A 24,084-nucleotide genomic window follows, 5' to 3' on the forward strand; every position below is an offset into this window, starting at 1 on the left:
GCTGCTCCACCCAGGGATCCCCAGTTCTTTATTTTTAATTGAGATATAATCCACATAATAGACTATGCAACATTGTAAAGTATACAGTTCAGTGGTATACTTCGATAGACAACAGCCACCCTAATTCCAGGACAGTTTCATCACCCTCCAAAATAAATACCGTACCCATCAGCTGTGACCACCCCCTTCTTCCCTCCTCCCAGGCAACAACTAATTCCCCTTCTGTATCCTAGATTTGCCTCTTCTGGACATTTCATACAAATGAGTGTCTAGCTTCTTTCACATAACTGTTAGCTTCAAAGTTTTTCCATGTTGTAGCATATATACCAGCACTTCATTCTTTTTGAAGGCTGTATAATATTCCCTTACATAGACACATCACCTTTTGTTCATCTGTTCCTCAGTTATTGGACTTTTCAGTTGTTTCCACTTCTATTATTAATAATGCTGCTATGAGTATTCACATACATGGTTTTGTGTGGACATATGATTTTAATTCTCTTGGGTACATACCTAGGAGTGGAATTGCTGAGTCACGTAGTAACTCTATGTCTAACCCTTTTGAGGAACTGCCAAACTGTGTTCCACATGTAACTATGCCATTTTATGTTCTCACCAATGTATGAAGATTCCACTTTCCCCATAATCTTGCTACCGCTTATCATTCTCCATCTGATTATAGCCATCTTAGTGAGTATAAAGTAGTATCTTATTATAGCTTTGATTTGTATTTCCCTAATGACTTAAGACATTGAACATCTTTTCATGTGCTTATTGGCCATTTGTGTATTTTCTTTGGAGAAATGTCTCTCTGAATCCTTTGCCCATTTAAAAGTTCAATTATTAGTCTTTTTATTGAGTTGTAAGAGTTCTTTATGTGTTCTGGATATTCTGGATACTAGACTTTTATCAGACATATGATTTGCAAATATTTTCTCCCATTCTGTGAGTGGTCTTTTACTTTCTTGATAATGTCCTTTGAAGCACAAAAATCTGTTTAATTTTTTATAAAGTCCAATTTGTCTATTTTTCCTTTTATTATTTGTGCTTTTGGTGGCATGTCTAAGAAACTCTTGCCTAATCCAAGGTCATAAAGATTTCTAAGAGTTTTTATAGCTTGAGCACTTCCATTTAGGTTAATCCATTTTGAGTTAATTTTTATATATAGAATGAAGTGTAGGAATCCTTATTTTGTATATGAATATATAGTTGTCCCAGCTCCATTCGAAAAGACTAGTCTTCCCACTTTGAATTGCTTTGGCACTCTTGTTGAAAATCAGTAAACTATAAATGTGAGGATTTATTCCTGGACTGTCAGTTCTGTTTCATTGGTTTATATGTCTATCCTTTTTTTTAAAATCTTCAGCCTCAGTTTATTCACTTTTAATTTACAGAACATCAGAGATTTACATTGTTTTCCAGTGTTAGCATTTTTATTTTTATTTTTTTAAATAATAAATTTACTTTTTATTGGTGTTCAATTTGCCAACATACAGAATAACACCCAGTGCTCATCCCGTCAAGTGCTCCACTCAGTGCCCATCACCCATTCACCCCCACCCCCCGCCCTCCTCCCCTTCCACCACCCCTAGTTTGTTTCCCAGAGTTAGGAGTCTTCATGTTCTGTCTCCCTTTCTGATATTTCCTACCCATTTCTTCTCCCTTCCCTTCTATTCCCTTTCACTATTATTTATATTCCCCAAATGAATGACACCATATAATGTTTGTCCTTCTCTGATTATATATGTCTATCCTTATGCCAGTGCCACACTACGATTACTGTAGCTTTGAATTGGGTTTTGAAAGCAGAGCATGTGAATCTTCCCACTTTTTTGTTCTTTATCTAGATTTTTCTTGGCTATTCTGGGTCCCTTGAATTGATATAAGAATTTTAGAATTAGCCTGGAAACAAGTCAGCTGTGATCTTGATAAGGGTTGTGCTGAAGCCATAGTTCAATTTGGGGCATAGTGCCATTTTAACAATATTTTCTTCTGGTCCATGACCATGGCATTTTTTCCATTTATTTCAATCTTCTTTAATTTCAACAATGTTTTGTAGCTTTCAGTGTATGGATCTTATACTTTTTGGTTACATTTTTTCCTAAGTATTTTATTCTTTTTAATATTGTTATACATGGAAATTTTTTCTTAATATCATTTTGGATTACTCATTGCTAATACATAGAAATACATCTAACTTTTATATATTGATCTTGTTTCCTGCAACCTTGCTGAACCCATTTGTTAGTGCTAAGGTTTTTTTCTACATTCCTAGGAATATGTCTTGTGGTCTTCTAGTTTCTCAGGAATATGTTGGAGCATTTCAAACTCTCTGTGGATATCTCATTTCTCAGCTTTTTCTTTTAAACTTTTAGATTAGGGTTTTTGTTGTTGTTGTTGTTGTTGTTTTTTGTTTTTTTGTTTTTTTTTTGTCCCAACTGTTATCCATTGCCTTACACAGCTGCCAGTTTAAAACATTTACCTGTAAGTGTTTTTAAAAATGCTCCTGGGGATATCTAGGTGACTAAGCGGTTGGGTGTCTGCCTTCCTCTCTAGGCATGATCCTGGAGTTCTGGGATCCAGTCTCACATCCAGCTCCCCATAGGGAGCCCACTTCTCCCTCTGCCTATGTCTCTGCCTCTCTCTGTCTCCCTTTGCCTGTGTCTCTGCCTCTCTCTCTCTGTCTGTGTGTCTTTCTCATGAATAAATAAATAAATAAATAATGATATTTTTAAAATGCCCCTTGAGAAGAAGAGGCTTCTAGCATTGTGCAGTTCTCAGTGAGGTCAAGGACAAGGTTCTCAATTGAGGTCTTCCAGGAAACTCACTAGACAGGTAAAACAATGACAGTTCTTTGGGAAGGAGGCTTTAAGGAACTCCAGCTCCATTTTGCTCCCCTGGGATGTGGGCTATTTTTCAAGGCTACCATCAGGATACAGAGCAGAGGTCTAGAACTAGTTAAAACAACAGATCTCACTGTTCTTATAGAAATTAATACATTTTCCCTTAATAAATGCTCTCTGGGTTGCTGTAGACCCATTGGTTAAATTTTCCAAAATGATTAAAACATTGATTCTATGTTTGCCAGTGTTTGTCATTGTCGTTGCTTTTATGGAGGGATGAAGTTTCAAATGTCCTCACTTTCCCGTTTTCACTGATTCACCTATAACATGGTTTAAAATACCTAAAGTCTCAATGACCATCAGCTAATTAAATACTTCATCATGGGAGTCGATTAGAGAAAAGGAATAAAAATAGAAAATGTAATTCTCAGAGGAGCTCTCCCAGGTGGAGAGATGAAGTTCAACATGAATACAGTTTCTATATTTAGCGCTCTCAAAGTTTATGGTAACAGCTGTTTTATAAACCCCCTTTTCTTCATGTGAGTTACACACAGGCTTTGGAGTCAGAACTCAGTTCAAATTCCAGCTCTGCTTCTGACTGGCTTGACAAACTCGGACAAATTACGTAACCTCTCTGTACCTCAGTTTCCTCATTTGTAAAATGAGGTGATGATAGTATCTATCACATAAGGTTATTATAAGGATTAAATGTGAAATGCTGATCACAGATGCCTTACAGCCCAATAATAGTATTGGTTATGAAGATTATCTATCTAATACTTGGTAAAAGTATAGTTAATGATTCTTGAGTAGAGTCAACCTCAAGGCAGATTGTCTTTTCTTTTCTTCCTATTTCTTTTACCTTTTTTCATTTTAAAGAGTTGGGAAGAAGGTCTGTTCAGCATTTTGGAATAAAAGCTTGTGTCAAAAAGATGACAAGATGTCCTTTATTCAACAAACATTAAATAGTCAATAACAAGCACTATACTATGTCAGGCACAGGGACAACATGACAATAAAGTATGGTCCCTGCCCTCCAGGAGCCGAGAATCCAGGAGATTGATAAGGAAACAGGTGATACATGCCATGACAAAGGCTGTAATGCAAGAATACACACAGGCTATGTGGTGGGAATATAGCTTTCACCGGCTGCTCATAGATTTAGCCCTTCTTGTTTGGCTCCAAAACTGAAGAATTGGTTATCATTTTGTCTTTAACTGGGTGGTTTAAACTGTAGGATTTTTAAACTTTCTAGAGATAAAAGAAAAGCACTTTGAATTATGGAGGACACTAGAAATAGTATTTCCTACAGAAATTACTTCCTACTGGTATAGTCACTTCTGAGGTTTTCAACCTGAAATGTTCTTTGGCATATTTTTTCTTTGCCATCCACTTAAAAAATTTTTTTCTCTTTCTCTTCCTGCTTTATCATTCAGAGACCTGGGTAGTGCCCAAAGGAAGAATGTTTTACAGATTCTAAGGGTGATTTTATAGGCAAAGGCAGAAAATGATTGCTTTTAAACTTCAAGTTCCATACCAAAAAAAAGAACATAAATTTTCATCTAGTTACTTAAAATGCAGATAATTTTAATTCCATTGCTTTTTTCAGAATTCTCAGTCATAACCCTCTGACAACTGTTGAAGATTCATATCTTTTTAAATTGCCAGCATTAAAATATTTGTAAGTATTACAACAATCTCATGGCTCATGAGATGATTTCTGCTCTTTTTTACTTTTGTCAAAGATTAAATCTTTTGCATTTTGAATAAAAAGTCATAATTTAAATTTTAGCTGGGTTATTGCAATAAGAATTATTGGCAAAGAAAGAATGTATATGGACAAGACAGCCTGTAGTAGAAGAGAGCAGTATTGAAGAACACATAGAGATATGGAACATGCAGGTGTATAGCGAAATATTTACCACATATGTAGAAATATCATTTATCTCAAAAAGCAAACTGGAATAAGGTATACCTTATTTAAAACAAAAGACTAATCAAGAAAGGTGGATGCAACTGAGAATGAGTAGAAAAAGGGTAAAAAGAGATTGTACTGTTTAGCACCAAGGTGATTATGTTCGTGATGCACATAAATTTTAATTTCTTCAATAAGAATGCTCTGAAATTATCTTCCATAGCAAGTAAACTCTTGAGCTAGCTTGACAGAGAAGCCAGAATTTAAATAATCACATACTATTAAGTACCTTTTTGTACTTGGTGTGAAATTTTAGTCTTTGGTATCATGCATGTTTGGGCGTTCTCTTTCAGAGACATGGGAACAACACAGGTGTCACTTTCAACAATTGAGAGCATTCTCATGATGACCCTTGAATTGGAAAAACTGTAAGTTGATTTTTCTTATGTTTATTATCACTTCGTTGTGTATTTAGGTTTGTTTTATTTATAAGTCAGCTTTATTGAGGCATAATTTTCAGTTAATATGTACTCTTTTTAAGTATGCAGTTTTTAATGAGCTTTGGTAAATATATAGTTGTGTAACCACCACCATGTTTGAGATACAGAACATTTCTGTTTGTAGTTAATCCCCTGTTGTCACTATCAGCCCCTGACAGCCATCAACCTCATTTTTGTCCCTATAGTATTTTTTCCACCATGTCTTTTTTTTTTAAGATTTTATTTATTTATTCATGAGAGACAAAGAGAGAGAGAGAGAGAGGTCAGAGGGAGAAACAGGCTCCATACAAGGATTCTGAGCTGGGACTTGATCGCGGGACTCCGGGATCACTCCCTGAGTCAAAGGCAGACGCTCAACTGCTGAGCCACCCAGGCGCCCCTCTACCGTGTCTTATGAATGAAATCATACAGTATGCAGTCTTGTGTGATTGGCTCCTTTGACTCAGCATAATCCTTTTGAGATTCATCCATGTGATTGCATCAACCCGTAATTCACTCCTTTTTATTACTGAGTAGTGTTACAGTTGTGTGGATATATCAGTTTGTTTATGCATTCATCACTTAATGGACATTTGAGTTGTTCTGATTTTCCTTTTGGCTATGATGAATAAAGCTGCTAAAAGCAGTCACGTGCAGGCCTTTGTGTGAGCATATGCTTTCATTCTGGGGGAGGTGAAATACTTAATGGTAGGATTACTACATCATGTGCTAAGTGTATATTTAACTTTTTAAGAAAATGCTTCCTAGGGGTGCCTGGGGGGTTAGTCAGTTAAGTGTCCAACTGTTGATTGTTGATTTTGGCTTAGGTCATAATCTCAGGGTTGTGAGATCAAGCCCCCAGTGGGGCTCCATGCTGAACGTGGAGCATGCTTAAGATTCTTTCTCTCCCTTTCTCTCTGCCCCTCCTCCCCACCCCACTCATACACATGTGCTTGCTGTCTCTCTCTCAAAAAAAACAAAAACAAAAACAAAAAACCTGCTTACCTCTTTTCTAAAGTGAATGTAGGGCAGCCCCCGTGGCTCAGCAGTTTAGCGCCACCTTCCGACCAGGGCGTGATCCTGGAGACCCAGGATCTAGTCCCATGTCGGGTTCCCTGCATGGAGCCAGCTTCTCCCTCTACCTGTTTCTCTGCCTCTCTCTCCCTCCCTCAGTGTCTCTCATAATAAATGAATAAAAGCTTTAAAAAAAATAAAGTGGATGTACCATTTTGCATTCCAAGCGGCAGTGTATGACATCTTTATATTTCAGTTAAAAAAATTTTTCAAACTTTGTATCTTTTTTTAAAATTTTATTTATGATAGTCACAGAGAGAGAGAGAGAGAGAGAGAGAGGCAGAGACATAGGCAGAGGGAGAAGCAGGCTCCATGCACCGGGAGCCCGACGTGGGATTCGATCCCGGGTCTCCAGGATCGCGCCCTGGGCCAAAGGCAGGCGCTAAACCGCTGCGCCACCCAGGGATCCCCTGTTTCTTCAATTTTATCTTCAAATATCTGTTCTATTTTCTTTTTGTTCTTTTCTTCTTAGATGACAGTTATGCATATTTTAGGACATATATAACTTTGTTTTGTACATCTTTTTCTCCCAAAAACTCTTTTCAACTAATTACTCATTTTTATTTAATGTTGTTCAATTTTCTCATTTCTATCCTCTGTTTGCCTTTTTGAATACTTACTCTGTTCCTTTCAAGGTCTCTTCATCCCATTATTTTTTCACACTTCTTTCCTAAGTAATTATATCCAGCGCTTTATTTCCTCCTCCCATTCTACCATCACTTCACTGTATTCTTGCATTCTTCGTGGACTTCATTCTAGAAGTAATTTCTTCGTTCATCTTTTTTTTCATTGAAGCCATTCCTTATTTATCTCCTTTAACAATCTAAATATATTTTACTTTAAACTCCCAAGAAATTGATTGTTTGGAGTAAATTCCTACTCTGATTGTCATTTTGGTTGGTTTCTCTTGGATAATTAAACTCGTTTCTCAAAAAAAAAAAAAAAAAAACTCGTTTCTCTGGAATTCTGAGCTATTTTGAGGTTTATTTTCCCTGCCTCTTTCTCTTGCCCAGTGTTCAACCCAATCACTAGTCAGGTAGTTTTATGTTTATCTCCATCTAAATCCTGATCCTTCAATCCAGAATGAGGTCTGATAATGGCATGTTAGGATTCCTTTTCCAAGTAGACATAGGGGATACCCCTGATGCTGTCACAAAGCTCACAAGCAGCTTGGTTCTATTCTAGTTATGAGAACCTATCTTCCTTCAAATCCTGAAGTTTTCTGAAAGTCACAGCCCAACACAGTAACCAGAAACTTTTCTTCCATCAGCCTTCTTTCATGAGGAGGTCCCTTACCATAGCCTTTGAATTCATGAGGTAATGAGGTATTTGCACTCCTGAATCAAATGAGCACTTAAAGTACTCCTTATCTCATGGGAACCTAATAACCCTCCTTTGGGGCGGGGGGTTTATTTGTTTTTTGGTTTTGTTTCTAAAGATTTATTTATTTATTTTAGAAAAAAAGAGAGAGCACAAGTGTGAGGGGCAGAGGGAAAGGAAGAGAGATCTCAGCACAAACTTGATGTAGGGCTGGATCTTATGACCCTGCGATCCTGAACTGAGCTGAAACCTGAGTTGGATGCTTAACTGACTACCCCAGATAGTCTCCCCTGTCCTTTTGGGTTTTTTTTGTTTTTGTTTTTGTTTTCCTTTTGGTTTTTTTAAACTCATAATGAGGAAGGGCCACTGACTTCAGTTTCACTTACTATTTTGCTTTTCTGTTCTATATCTGATCAACAGAGATGTTTATCTGTTTCTCACTTTACCTATGTCTTTTGGTGTTTTAATATTTTATTGAACACTGCTAAGTAGTAGAGTGTTTCATATCATAAACTTGTGAAGTCACTGTGATAGAAACCCCTGGCATTTAAAATATGAATTATTTGGGGGATCCCTGGGTGGCGCAGCAGTTTAGCGCCTGACCTTAACCCAGGGTGTGATCCTGCAATCCTGGGATCGAGTCCCACCTCAGGCTCCCTACATGGAGCCTGCTTCTCCCTCTGCCAGTGTCTCTGCCTCTCTCTCTCTCTGTGTCTCTCATGAATAAATAAAATCTTTAAATAAATAAATAAATAAATAAATAAATAAATAAATAAGAATTATTTTTTAAATTTTTTGGACAACTGAAAGAGCATTTGGAAAAGAAATAATTTGGATCCCTACCTATATCTCTCATGAAAATAAATACTTGATGAATTAAAGATATAAATTTTAAAATGAAGCCACTAAGTATTACAAAGATTTTTTTACAAAGGACACAAAAAGTGGTAAACATAAAGGAAAAAAATGGATAAACCTGACATTAAATTAAAAATTATTGCTCGAGGGATGCCTGGGTGGCTCAGTGGCTGAGCGTCTGCCTTTGGCTCAGGGTGTGATTCTGGGGTCCCAGGATCGAGTTTCATATGGGGCTGTCCGCTTCTCTCCCTCAGCCTGTGTCTCTGCTTCTCTCTCTGTGTCTCTCATGAATAAATAAAATCTTTAAAAAAATAAAAACTATTGCTCAACAAAGACTCCATTAAGAGTAAAATGCAAGCTACAGATTAGGAGAAAATATTTGCAATATGCATATCCAATAATAGACTCCTAACCATATACATATATATATTTAAATTACAGATCAGTAAGATAAAAAAATTCAATTTTAAAAAACAAGCAAGAGACTGGAACAGGCACTTCACAAAACAGGATATCCAAGAATCTAAGAAACATATGTAAAGGTGCTAAATAACACTAGTCAACAGAGAAATGCAAACAAAAATCACAATGAGAAGTCATCATCTACTCACCTGAAAGTTGGTAAGGATGTGGAGAAACTGGAACCCTAAAACACTGCTGCTGGGGGTGTAAGTAAACCCACATTAGAAGACAGTATCCACCAAAACTCAATATATCAAAAGTCAAACAGATTAAGTCACAGCCCCTTTCAAAGTCATATAAAAAGGAAGTGGAGGAAATGAGTTCTATCTGATGTCAGCCTTTGTTCTTTACTGCTACCCTGCTCTTACAGCATAACCCACATCTTCAACAAACACACCAATGCCTTAAATAAACTTTCTTTCTTTTTTTGATTCAATGCTATTTGACTTTGTTTAAAATGGAAACCCTTATCATAGCCTGGCCCTTGGTTGATTGTCAGAGTTTACTAAACATCTTAATGGAAGTCTAGAACTGAAATACTCGATCAGGATCAGGAATAGCAACAAATAAACCTTAGAAGCTGTTATTTTCTGATTTCAAGTGCAGTAAAATCCCTCCCAATATACATCGGAGTTATTGTTTTAAACCAGTTTGCTTTGCTATAATTTCTCTGGATTGTATCCTTATTGTTCAGAACATCCTCACTTCCTGCCCAAAATCAAAATTCAAAGCCATGGTCTTGTCTAGTATTTAGTTTCTGGTGTCTTGGGTCTATTATCTTAGAGTCCTATGTAGTCTCATGTTTGTGGGTCTACTAAACCTGATGTTTTATTACTCATCTGAAATCAGTTACCTGAAATTCATCCCAGGTTTTTTCTTCTAGAAAATGTTTTTACTCCTGTTGCTTACTAGGATCTAGTAGATCTGCAACATTAGACTAAAATTTGTAATCCCTGCAGTCAAAATTGTTTAAAGCTTTTCCAAATGTTTGTCTTTTGGACAATGTTAAACTGCTTTCAATGCCAGTGCATGAGTGTCTGATCATACAGAAGCACCAAACCTGGACATCTAAATTTTCTTGTGATAATTAATATTGCCACACTGATCTGTTAATGTGTCTTACTACTATCATATTGGAACCTAAAAGGCATACATGAAATACTCCATTAAAAAGCAGCAGCTTAGAAACCTCAGAAGTTCAATTTGTACTGTTTTTTGTAATAGTAATATTCACTCTAGGCTGCATTCCCTCAACTAATTAGGAATCTTTTAAAAAACATTTTAGGAATCCTTTTTAAAACATTGAAAACTTTTAGACAGTACCTAAAAGAGAGAATGAAGACTCAAATTTCAATAAAAAGCCTGAATATTTCAAACAGTTTGCTGGAACAAAGTGAAACAAGGAAATCTCCCCAGATGTCAACCTTTTTCTCTGGAGATCAAGAGGCTTGAGCATGGACACGAGCAAGGAAGAGTATACTTCTGAGCTATGAATCTGCAGGAGAGCATTTTCTTGATTGATTAAAGAAGGAAAAAAAAAAAAGCTGAGAATTAAAGCAATCTGGCCAAATGAGAGAACAGGTTTGTAATGACTTTTTCCTCCTCAAGTCATTTTATGACAATTCTGCACATGTGGGAAAGTATAGGCTTCTTTACCACAATTTTCATTTCAGATTCAGACTCTGAGACTGTGAAGAGCTCTTCAATATGAACAACAGCAATGAAGACTAAACATTTTACAGAGAAGTTAATGTTGATTCAAATAAGTCACAAATAATTTCAAATATTTAATAATATGCATATTTTTACATATGCGTATTACGATGGATTGCTTTTCATCAAAGTTTTGTTCATATTGTGCTATATGCCCCACTGCTCATATTCATTTTAAGAAACCATGGCCCCATTTCCTTTGCTCTTTTTTGTAGTTGTCTCAGTTTGCTCAGGCCACTATAACAAAATGCCATAAATAGGGTAACTTATAAACAACAGAAATTTATTTCTAAAAATTCTGAAAGCTGGGAAGTCCAAGATGAAAGCACCGGAAGATACAGTGTCTGGGTGACAGCCCACTTCCTGACTGACAGGCAGCAATCTTTTTATTGTGTTCTCACAGGGCAGAAGGGGTGAAGGATCTCTCTGGGATCTCATTTTTAAAAGCACTAATTCCATTCCAGAGCCCTCATGACCTAATCACATCTCAAAAGTTCTACTTCCATACAGCATCACACTTGAGATTAGGTTTCAAAATACAAATCTTGGGACGATACAAACCTTTGGTCTATGGCAGTTTTTTAAAAATTACCCTTATGCTCAAGTTTCTTGCATTTTCCTAAGTTTCTAAGACTGCTCTGCCTCAACTGAGGGTTCTCCTTTTGTCTCCAAACCCGGGTGTTAAACAGTTCTCAACAATAAAGTTTTGAGTGAAAGGCTGTGGGATGGGACCAGCCAGAAGAGACTGAGTGAAGGCAGTGGATATTAGGTTCTGAGGTAGGACTATAATAGCCAGGGATATCCCAGAACCTACCTGTCTCTACATTCAGCCACTCTGGAGAAAAAACTTCCAATGGACCATTACCAGTTTTGCCTTCACTCATTCTTACAAAATAACAGATAACAGATCTGTTTTCTTCTAAGAAGAAGAAAGATATTTTTTTTAGAAGTAGCACTTGTCCCACAACTATATAGTCAACTAATCTTTAACAAAGCAAAAAAGGATATTCAGTGGAAAAAATACAATCTCTTCAACAAGTGGTGTTAGGAAAACTAGATAGTAACATGCAGAAGAATGAAACTGGACCACTTTCTACGCCACACACAAAAATAAATTCAAAATGGATGAAAGACCTAAGTATGAGACAGAAAACCATCAAAATACCAGAGAAGAACACAGGCAGCAACATTTAACCTTGGCCATAGCAACTTCCTACTAGACACATCACAGACACAAGGGAAACAAAAGCAAAAATGAACTGTTGGGACTTCATCGAGATTAAAAGCCTCTGCACAGTGAAGGAAACAATCAACAAAACTAAAAGGCAGCCTACAGAATGGAAGAGGATATTTTCAAATTACTTATCTGATAAAGGGTTAGTATCTAAAATTTATAAAGAAATTATCAAACTCAACAGTTAAAAACTAATCCAGTTAAGAAATGGGCAGAAGACATGAATATTTATCCAAGGAAGACATCCAGATGCCTAACAGACACGTGAAAAGATGCTCAACATTACTCTTCATTAGGGAAATACAAATCAAAACCACAATGAGATATCACCTCACACTTGTCAGAATGGCTAAAATTACCAACAGAAGAAAAAACAGGTTTTGTGTTTGTGAGAATGTGGAGAAAGGGGAACTGTCTTGCACTGCTGGTGGGAATGCAAACTGGTGCAGCTACTCTGGAAAACAGTATGCAGGTTCCTCAAGAAGTTAACAATATAACTACCCTATGATCTAACAATTGCACTACTAGGTATTTACACAATGGATACAAAAATACAGATTCAAAGAGAACATGTCCCTGATGTTTCTAGCAGCATGTCAACAATAGCCAAACTATGGATAGAACTGAAATGTCCACCAACTGATGAGTGGATAAAGGAGATATGGAGTATTACAGAGTATTACTTGGCCAGCAAAAAGAATGAAATCTTGCCATTTGCGACAATGTGGATGGAGCTAGACTGTATTATGCTAAGCAAAATTAAGTCAGAGAAACACAAATACCTTATTATTTCACTCATATGTGGAATTTAAGAAACGAAACAGATATATCTATAGGAGGGGGGAAAATAAAAAAGAGAGAGGGAAACAAACCATAAGAGACTCTTAGTGACAAAGAACAAACAGCTGATAGAGGGAGGTGGGTGGGGGATGGGCTGGATGGGTGATGAGCATTAAGGAAGGTACCTGCTATGGTAAGCTCTGAGTGTTGACTGTAAATGCTGAACCACTGAATTGTATTCCTGAAACCAATATTGCACTGTATTTTAACTAACTAGAAGTTAAATAAAAATTTGAGAATAAAAATGAATAAATCAGACAAGATAAAAAGAAAAAAGAAAAGAAAAAGAAGATACAGCAGCACCACTTGTGCTGAATGTTATTCCCATTGTTCTCTTGATCCTCATCACAGTCAAAATTCATTTTCTGACCTCCTGTCAGGTCATTTCCTGCAGTCTTCTCATACCTCCCTGAAATTCTCTTTGCCCCAAATGGTCATTAGATCACCTCTTTTTTATAAACAAGCAAAACAGTGAATTTCTGACATTCATTGAATTCATTTTGGCATTCACAGTATTCGCTAAATTATCAAAAATACAAAACACCAGTTTCCACCTCTGACATACTAAATTAGAATCCGTGGAAGGGACACATGAATCTTTACTATTTTTTTTTTAAAGATTTCATTTACTCATGAGAGAGACACACACGGGGGGCGGGGCGGACAGGGACACAGGCAGAGGCAGAAGCAGGCTCCATGCAGGGACGCAGGGAGCCCGACGCAGGACTCGATCCCGGGTCTCCAGTATCAGGCCCTGGGCCAAAGGCGGCACTAAACTGCTGAGCCACCCGGGCTGCCCCGAATCTTTACTACTAATAGGAATCTCAAGTGGTATTTTCATTAGGTAACTTTAGGATACACTTCAGAAAGTCATAGGACTCCTGATTATATACAAGGCAACCATATAGTTTATCATCCAAATAGGACACTTTGGAAAAGTGAAAGCAGAGATATTAATTTGTTGGCCCAAATGGCAAAAATTGGCACAATTCTGGGCAAATCAGGACATACAGGCATCGTATGATCATGTTCATCTCCACCCAAGTTGGAGATCCTTTTATGGAGATATAGTTTACATACCATGCAATTTATCCTTTTAAAATGTCCATTTTTTTTAGCACATTCAAAAAGCTTTGCAATCATCATAATGATTTTTTTTTAAGATTTTATTTATTTATTCATGAGAGAGAGAGAGAGAGAGAGAGAGGCAGAGGGAGAAGCAGGCTCCATGCACCGGGAGCCCGATGCGGGATACGATCCCGGGTCTCCGGGATCGCGCCCTGGGCCAAAGGCAGGCGCTAAACCGCTGCGCCACCCAGGGATCCCCATAATGAATTTTAATACATTTTCATCATCCTCAAAAGAAACCCTCTATTTGTTAGCAGTCACCCTCCTCTCCCCATGTCCCTTTTATGGAGATAATCCTTTTATGGAGATATAGTTTACATACCATGCAATTTATCCATTTAAAATGTCCATTTTTTTTAGCACATTCAAAAAGTTTTGCAATCATCATAATGAATTTTAATACATTTTCATCATCCTCAAAAGAAACCCTCTATTTGTTAGCAGTCACCCTCCTCTCCCCATGCCCCTTCCCAGCCTAAGCAACTACTCATGTGTTTTTTGTCTCTGTAGATCTGCCTATTCCTGAAATTTCTTATAAATGGATTCATACAATATTTGGTCTTTTATGATTCGCTTCTTTCACCTAGCATAATGTTTGCAAGGTTAATGTTGTAACATGTATCAGTACTCCATTCCTTTTTATTGCCGAATAACATTCCATTGTATGCTTATACCACATTATATTATCCACTCATCAGCTGATGGACATTTGTGTTGTTTCTACTTTATGGCAATTATGAATAAAGCTGATATGAAATTTGTGTGCAAGTTTTTGTGTGGGACATATATTTTCATTCCTCTTAGGTATGTACTTACACTATTCCTCCCCCCCCCCCCTTCTTTTTTCATCCTTATCTCGGAAGACTCTAGAAGAATTCACAAGAATTGTAGAGGAGTAAGATTTTTCAGTAAGAAAAAATGAAAGGCAGAAAATTATGTTACTCAAATGAGGTGAAATACTGATTTTGTTTTTACTTTTATTTTTTTTATTTTAAACCTATTTTGTTTTTAAAATACACTTATATCCTTTCTAGCAATGACCCAAATACTTGTTCAGAAATTGGAGTGACTGAGGAAAAAAAACACAGAAACCAATCTTAAGAATCAGCAAAAATCCCTGCTGGGCTACCAAGGGTCCTTCTTTCAGAGTTTAAAGTCATTCATCTAAGAACAGATGGACTAATACATCAAAGATAATATAACAGTTGCAAAAAGCTCCTGGGTCTTTGTTCTCTGGCCAAATATTTGCATTCTGTGTCTTGAATCAAAACTTTTAATTTCTAGTGTTAATGGTTTACTCACTGATGACTTCTTTAATTTGGACTTTTTCTTTAAAATGCATGACATAGGCAGGCTGAGCTTTCAGAAAATATGTTTAACCTTATAAAGATCTACACATAGGTGTAATGGTCTTATGTTAGGAGACGCACAGTAAAGTTAGTTGTGTTAAAGTAAAATCAATAACTACAGAAGAGAAAATTAGAAAGGAAACAGATTTTTCTTCCCTCTTTCTTTTCTTTTTTCCCTGTCACTAGGCTGTGTGAGTTTGGAACTCTAGGAATTATAACATTATAAAAATGTCCAGGTTTCCATTCTAATGGGTTCCAGGTTTTCCTGCTATGGGGATGAAACCAGCAGACTTAGTAAATCCTTATTTATTTGTCCCAAAGGCCAGGCAAAACTCTTTCTTCTCTGGTGCTGGTTTCTATTCATTCATTGCCTCTTCTCAGGTTCTTTTGCTGCCCATCATTAATCTTTCAAGCTACAGCTGGGTGGGTTCAGAACAAAACCATCAGAGGAGCTGAAAAATGAAATATTTACCTGCACCAATGGGGAAAAAAGGCCTATCAACCTTGTCTATTCAGCGCAATCACATTTTTATTTTATTTTATTCACTTTCTAGATAGAAGACAAGATACATATATACACTCACACACATATATATATATTCCCTCTCTGTGTTAATACATTTTTTTTTTTACTATCTATCTTCATTTGTAATGAGTGTAATATATAGAGCTCAGTTAGTTACCATGGAGACACTGGTCCTCTGTTTCTTATCACAGAGCCACACTATCGTCTGGTGTCAGCCAAGGAGGGATGACAAAGGCCTCCCCAAGAGCCTAGCTCTGCAATTACTGAGCAATCAAGCGCCTCTTTTAATAGAGCACATCCAGGTATACATAGCTTCTTGCTCAGCACTGTCTTCTCTTTTTCCCTTTTAAACTTACATAGCAGGATGTAGTTACCGGGTACAGATATCTCCCTCTGTTAGATGGCCTGTTTATTCAGGATCTCAGTGATATTCTTTAATTTATATAACAGAGCTCATTAGCTACCATCCTCTTTACTTTTAAATGTCTCATATTTTTTAACTTCAACAAGTATTATTTTCTTCTGAGGATATATAGTGTTCTTCCCTTTATGCGTTAATCTGTTTTTATGGTTTGTCATTAACTGATGAAATGAAGGAGTGGATAAATGAAAACCATAGTCTCTAAATTTCCTCTTAGTGCAGATTTTTCCTTAACTTCTCTAACCAATTTACTGCAGCTATCAACAAAAAATTTAAACACTTGAATGACTGGCATTCTTTCTTTATCTTCTTTCTGGTGGTGATATATATGAGAGGCTAAATGAACCAAAAGTATATAAAAGGAGAAACAAAAAGCCTAATTTTTCCTCAGGGATTTTTAATTTATTTGGAGGTTGGCATGACTTTCCAGATTTGACTTGGATGCTCAGACTCAGACATAATCTAAACTCACTTGGAAATTTGGGGTGAAATGAGGTATGAAGGTAGGCCCCAAGGCATTCTGTTGGCCTAGATCTGTAATTGTAGATAGGCTTCTTACAATAAGAGCTAAGTTTTGCCCTGTGTAGTATCTATAATGTTATAAAACATACAGTTGTCTTGATTCTCTTAAAAGGTCTAGAAATTTGCTAACATGCCCTCTTTCCAAACGAAGATGTAATGCTCAGGCGTTTAAAAGCATGATGATGGCTGGGGTGGGGAGAGATGGAAACAGTACGAAACTAAAAAGGTATATGACCTGGTCACTGCTCTGAAAAAAAAAAAAATCTAATTGGGAAAATAAGCCTTTAAACTTATGTACAAGGTTAATAATATGAATTAGAGAGCAAAAGGTGGGGGGAGAAAAAAGATCCATTAACTCTAGAGTTAATAAGATTTATGGAAAGAGGTGAGATTTTAAAATGTTCTTTAAAGATGGAAGAAAAGGAAAAAGTATTCTAAGCAAGGAAAATAGCAGAAGCTAAAATGTGGTGGAGGGAATGGTCATGGTCTTCTCAGAGGATCATGATAATGCTACCATTACTCAAGCTATTCTTGAGATTCAAGAAAACTTCTAGAATCAGCTCAATTGATGATGTTAATTTCCTATTATACCCTTGCCCCCAAGAAGCTTTTCTTTCCTTCAGTAGAAAAGAGAGACAGACTTGAAGGGAGGGAGGAGAATGGGATGCAGGGGAAGGCAGGAGGGAGTGGGAGAGGAGAGGGCAGAAAAAGTAAGGAGAGGGAGGGAGGGAAGGGGGAGGAAGGGAGAATTCAAAATGTGTATTAAAAATGACAAAAATGAATAACAGAGGTTGCCAATTATTATTTTTTTGCAGGTAGGAGAACAAAGTGGGTTTTTGCAGGCAGAGTATGAACGGATTCTGTTATATGATCCCTATATGCCAGGAATGTCATTAATTAGATAAAAATGAGTGACTGGATACTTGCCAAATGTAGCTCAGGAGATCAAGGGCAACATACATGTTTTCACCTATGCTCTGGAATCCTTGGTATAGCTATACAGTACACATAGGTTTTGTCAGGAGTTTGACAGGAGCCTTAATTAATACTAGGTTTTTAATAGACCACTGACTCCAGGCATTTTTCTTCCCAAAAGATGGTCTCATAAATATACAGTTTCTTTCAGCTGGACACTGGAGAAAAAGATATTTGATCAGTGACATAAGCTGGTGGGAAAAGCCAACATAAAAGTTTATTGGAACTACTTGAAAAAGTTTGCAGAAAAGTTTACTGGGAGGTGACTGGAAGGAATGAAGATATTCATGATAACCTAACAGCAAGTCCTCCATAATTGTGTGTACCAAGCACTGCACTAAACACTTCATATACATGGTCTCATGATCCTCACAAACCTCTGACATAAAGAGTAGTCACCTCCACATATTATAGATGAGAAAACAGAGTTTCAAGAGAGGTTAAGTAACCTGTCCAAATTTATATATTAAATGGTATGGACCTGATGGAACACAATGACCTAAATCTATGATAATAAAGGCAGACTGCTTCAAAAGACAGAATTACTGTAATACATATTTATTCAGTATTTTCCTCTTCATTTCCTTTGATAAGCATTGTGACAAAAAGGCATATATGACTGATCTATATTTCCTCTGTAAATATTATCAAAAAGCTAATAATTGAAGAGGATATTTCTGGATACTCAGAGGAGGAAGATTGGAAACAAGGTATTCAAAGATAAATTTTTCTTAGGACACTAGGGGAAAGGAGTAAAACAGTTAAGATCATTCTGTTCTTTAAAATGGTTCATCTTGTCTCTTTAGTAAGAAGAAATCTGTGCAAAAAGAAAAACAAAACTTTGAAAGTAAAGATCTTTTACCAAGTACCTTCTCTCATTCATTTGCCATTCAGTGCCTGTAAGATTACAAGTCCCATTGAGCTTTATTTACCTCATAACCTGGCCTTCTTATCATTTCTTCAATAAGCCAAGCTTGGTCTTATCACAGGGTGTCTTTGCAATTCTTGTTCCCCAACCGGGAATTTATGGCTTACTTCTGCTCAACATCTGTGGCCTTTAGCAGTCAGATCCTCAAACTGATCTTTCCAGACTAACCTGTTTAAAATATTTCTCATTCCCTGCCCACAACCCACTCTCTTCCTCACCCTATATCTCGATAGCCTCTTTTTTCCTATTCACTGCACTTATCATTATCTGAAGTTCTTTATTAATTTTATGCATTTTTGTTATATTTAAATATAAAATGTTTTATTCATTATTATTTTTCTAGTACTTAGATGAGTAGTTGGTACATAGTACACACATGGTAGCTATTTGCAGAATGACCACTACCAGCCAATAGGAACAGGGCAATCCTAAAAGAGATACATTTGATAATGCTTCACAATTTATAAGGTGGTTACAAAAACTTCAAAGGTCAATATCCTACTAGAGGTTGATCTGCATATCAACTAGTCATATCAAAAACACTAACAAATCAGAGAATTCTGTTTGATAACAGAAATCTTATTTGCACGAAGGCCCTCAGGTCAATTTAAATTCTTGGCATAGCTGTATACTCAGTTATTCTCTAAATTCTTTTCATGGCATTGATAAGAAGGATTTTTGGTAGAAGGCTGAAAAGCAACAAAATGTGTTATTTTAATGAGTTTTAAAGACTTTATTGCCATTCCCAACATACAATAATTCTTGCTTGCATTTGCTGGAAATGTCCCTATAAACACAGGTTTTTATTTCTGCTTCTCTGACCAGTACAAGTTATGCTGCTCTGAACAGCTGGAATCAATGTTATAGGCTGAGTATCTGTGTCCCCTAAGAATTCATATGCTGAAATCTATTCCCTCAGGGTGTGATATTTGGAAGTGGGGCTTTTTCAAGATGATTGACGCTTGGGGGCAGAGCCCTCATGAATGGGATAGTGTACTTATACAAGAGACCCCAGAGAGATTCCTCACCCTTCCTACAATGTGAAGACAGAGAAGATGGCCATCTATGACCCAGGAAGCAGGCTTTCACCAAACAATAAATCTGCTGATATCTTGATCTTGGACTTCCCAACCTCCAGAATTCCAAGAAATTTCTGGTGTTTCTAAGCCACCTGGTTTATGGTATTTTGTTATAGCAGCCTGAACAAAGACACCATAGTTAACAAATGAAAAACTGCCCATCAAAGCAGGTAACTTTTTTGTTTGTCTATTTATAACCCAGAGCTATTTTGAAATTTTCTGGGTATTTGGGGAAGAATGGCATCCAGACTGAGAATGCAATCTCATACTCTTGAATGTTCACACATTTCCTTTGCTGGTTTATTAGGAATTATGAAATGCCCTTATGACTTCCATCCTATTCTGAGTTCACTGGATTGATGTTATACTGATGAATCAACAGACTGGATCTATTTCCTGCCACTCAATCTCCCACTACAGAGCTTGGCAAGAACCAACATATTTGAATTCGGTAGAAGGTACAGGTAGCAAATGGTTAATTCTAACCTGAGAAGTAACTACATTTCATAAACACTAAATTACTGGCATCCTCACTGCCAAATGATTGTTAGCTTTCATTTGCAAAATGAGGGTCTGACAACACATATCAATATAAAACCTTATGTTGGAATTGACAAAGAGATCCTAGTTCCTTCTAGTATTTCCAATGTGAGTCTTGACTTTTGCTAAACTAATGACTGAAGGTTTTTCCTACTGAGTCTTGTCTTTTCAACAAGAGACAGAGACTATGTTCATAATGACTTCCATTCAGGTTTCTGCTCTAAATTCATCATGAAGTTCTATTTCACTTTTAGGATATCATACATTGTTTCAACCCTCCTTTTCCTATGGGAAGTGAAAACTTCCTTTTCCCTGGGATATACCTGGTGGAAAAAAGCCCCACTTCCGGTATAGTCTCCAGTTACAGAAGCCCCTCCTCACTGACAGCAAATAGTAATCATTCTCTTTTTGTCTTTTTGTAGTGTTTTTATTGTAAAAATATATATCCTGTTATATATTAATTAATTGATAATTTTTAAAGATTTATGTCTTCAAGAAAAAACAAATATTGGTAATATGGAGAATATGGAGAAAAAAGGAACTAAAGCACTGTTGGGTAGGAATGTAAATAGATGCAGCCACTATGTAAAATAGTATAGAGGTTTCTAAAAAAAAATTAAAAATAGAAATACCGTATGATCCATTAATTCCATTACTGGGTATTTACCCAAAGAAACAAAAACACTAATTCAAAAAGATATATGCACCCCATAAGTTTACTGCAGAATTATTTACAATAGACAGGACATGGAAGCAACCTAAGTGTCAACTAATAGACAAGTGGATTAAAAAAAGGAGGAGTGTATATACATACATGCATGCACAAATATTACGCAGCCATAAAAAAAAGTGATCTTGCCATTTGAGACAACATGAAAGGATCAAGAGCGTATTGTACAAGTGAAATAAATCAGACAAATACAAATATCAAATGATTTCACTTAAATGTGAAATCTAAAATAAAATGAACAAATAAACAAAAAGCATAAATAGATCCATATGGACAGAGAATAAACTGATGGTTGCCAGAGGGAAGAGGAGTGAGGGGATGGGCAAAATGGGTGGAGTGGAAAACACAAGTGCCTATGTATGGAATGAACAAATCATGGTACTAAAAGGCACAGCATGGGAAATATAGTCAATATATTATAATGACATTATATGGTGACAGACGGTAGCTACGCTTGTGGTGAGCATAGCATAACACAATGGAGAAATTGAATTAGCACTATATTATCGACTTTAATTCAACAATGTTTGAAAACTGTACTCAAAAAAGTTTTTTTTAAATAATAAAATGAATTTCTCATAAAAAAAAGATGTGTGTCTATACATAGTACGTTTACCTTGGAAACATTTCTAGCAATTCCAACTTATAAACTTGCATTGTGGTTCATTTGCCTGAAAAGAGTATTTTAAGTAAAATTAAATACTAAGTTCAATGTATCATATGAAATTTTTCTAGGAAAAGTTGTGGCCCTTTATCACCAGCCCAGAGCAGATGCAAGGTGATAAGTGAAAGCTGATCCGATTAGCACATAGAGCAATATTTAGTGAACTGCACATAGGTCAACAATATGTTAAGACCCTTAATAAATCTAACAGAATATAGAAAATGGTAGTGTTAGAATGCATCTTCAAACAGCTATGCAAAGCCAATCAGGCTACTTAAATTTAATTTAAGTCCCCTACCTAGCTTTAGCAGTACCTAAAGTTAACGAATCCTGGCTTTCCCATCCTCCTTCCTATTTTCATTTTAATAAAATATAAAAAACAGTAACATAAAGAAAAAAAATCAAGATGTGGCAGTGTCCAAAAGCTATATAAACAGTAGGACATGGTAAATAAAATAAAGGAAAGACCAAATTCTGGTCCTTATCATTCAAGTATTTTTTATCCCCATTCCATAAGATTGTATTCAAGGAATTATCATTACAAATTAGGAATTACTTTCAAACTTTATTAAATTTTCTTATTAAAAAGGTAGTATCTGCAATATTACTGATGATTAAATATGTACGCTAATATTAATACAACCAAGTGACTATTTTCCTCTATCATAATAACCTGGCGAAATTATATATTTATTCCACTGATAAATGTACTGTACATTTTTTGTTTTCTAGCAAATCTCTTTTGGAATTGCCTTTAGTACCAGTTTAAGAAGCCACAAAACAAAACCCATTTTATTACTTTTTAAATTCATCTTTTGTTTTGTTTTATAACCAGAAATCTCCCACTTTGGTCACTAGACTTATTTCAAAATGACTTCTGGTTGTTTCAAAAACAAAGATATTCTCATTCAAAAACTTGAAATGTGGGAATGTGGGATGCCTGAGTGGCTCAGCGGTTGAGCGCCTGCCTTCAGCCCAGGGAGTGATCCTGGGGTCCCGGGATCGAGTCCCATGTCGGGTTCCCTGCACAGAGCCTGCTTCTCCCTCTGCCTGTGTCTCTGCTTCTCTCTCTCTGTGTGTGTGTCTCTCATGAATAAATAAAATCTTTAAAAAATTTTTGAAAAGTTAGTATGTGCCTGTTTTAAAGACTGTGCAATCTCTTACTTACATCTCTTCCTTGTCATTCCCACAGCCAGTGCCCCAATCCAATCCCTCATTTCCTCTTCCCAGATCTCTCTTTCAGCTAATGTCCCTCTGATCTTCAGTTATGCACAGTACTGCCAGGATTGTCCTATCAAAGCACAGCTTCTATCTCTTTGCCCCCATTGCTCAAAAGCTTTCAGGGGCATCCCGGAAAGAATGTCCACCCTCCTGCCTTCTAACACTTACATAATGCTTGCTATATGCTGGGCACTGTTCTAGGTGCATTACATATGGTATCTTATTGTTCATATCAACTTAATAAAAAAAAATAAAGATATTATCCCCATTTTAAAGATGAGAAACTAAGACACACAGTTCAAGTCACTTGTCAAAAGACAGTTAATATGTGTCAGTACTACGATTTATACCCAGGGACCCTGGCTCCAGAGTTCTATCTCCCTGGTTTCTTTTCTTACTTTACCTACTATTCAACCATTCTCTAATTGAACCAAGTGCTTTTCTGCTTTTGGTCCTTTGTTTACAAGTTTTTTCTTCTTGCCTGACATATCCTTTTCCCATATTTTCCTACCCATATCCACCAAGATCCATCTGAAATACAACCTCTTCCATGAAGCTCAACCAGATACGTCATCTATTTCACTCTATGCTTCTTTTATAACTATTAAAACATTGTATTTTGTACTATATTAATTTGTACATACATTTCTAAATGTTAACTCTGAAGGAAAACCATTTCTTATTTTTTACTGTCCCCCTTCAGCATTGTTACTATTACTGACAGAAGGGAGAGTGGCAGACAATTGATATAATTGAAAATAAACAAACTACTAGCCAAAACAATCTTGAGAAAGAAGGACAAAGCCAAATACTCCCAGATACTACGAAGCTACAGTAATCAAAACAGTGTGATACTGGCAGAAAAAAAAGACACAAAGATCAGTGGAACAGAACCAGAAATAAACACAAATTTATATGGCCAATTAATCTACAACAAAAGAGGCAAGAAAATACAATAGGGATAAGATAATGTCTTCAATAAATGATGCTGGGAAAACTGGCCAACTACATGAGAACAATGAAGCTGGACCACTTTTTTTTTTAATAATAAATTTATATTTTATTGGTGTTCAATTTGCCAACATACAGAATAACACCCAGTGTTCATCCCGTCAAGTGCCCACCTCAGTGCCTGCCACCCAGTCACCCCCACCCCCGCCCTCCTCCCCTTCCACCACCCCTAGTTCGTTTCCCAGAGTTAGGAGTCTACTGGACCACTTTCTTATACTATACACAAAAATAAACTCAAAATGGATTAAAAAC

General features: G+C 36.5%; 1 protein-coding gene across 8 annotated transcripts in view; it reads left to right on the top strand.

Annotated features, from left to right (window-relative positions):
• LOC140629212 (leucine-rich repeat-containing protein 37B-like) overlaps positions 1-24,084 on the top strand; it is a 78,063-nt gene that overhangs the window by 31,379 nt on the left and 22,600 nt on the right. For 4 of the 8 annotated variants that reach the window (XR_012027054.1, XM_072818807.1, XM_072818809.1 and 1 more), the window contains exons 11-12: positions 4,453-4,524; positions 5,112-5,186. Coding sequence is in view for 6 of the 8 variants with exons in the window: in XM_072818807.1 (XP_072674908.1) it covers positions 4,453-4,524; positions 5,112-5,186 (147 nt within the window). In the remaining 2 variants the exon portion in view is untranslated. Of the gene's footprint in view, positions 1-4,452; positions 4,525-5,111; positions 5,187-10,236; positions 14,635-15,932; positions 16,044-19,506; positions 22,725-24,084 lie in introns of those variants that run through there. The other 4 variants (XM_072818811.1, XM_072818812.1, XR_012027053.1 and 1 more) reach the window with 3 other exon arrangements.

The sequence above is a fragment of the Canis lupus genome, assembly GCF_048164855.1.
Source record: "Canis lupus baileyi chromosome 3 unlocalized genomic scaffold, mCanLup2.hap1 SUPER_3_unloc_2, whole genome shotgun sequence".
Classification (NCBI taxonomy): domain Eukaryota; kingdom Metazoa; phylum Chordata; class Mammalia; order Carnivora; family Canidae; genus Canis; species Canis lupus.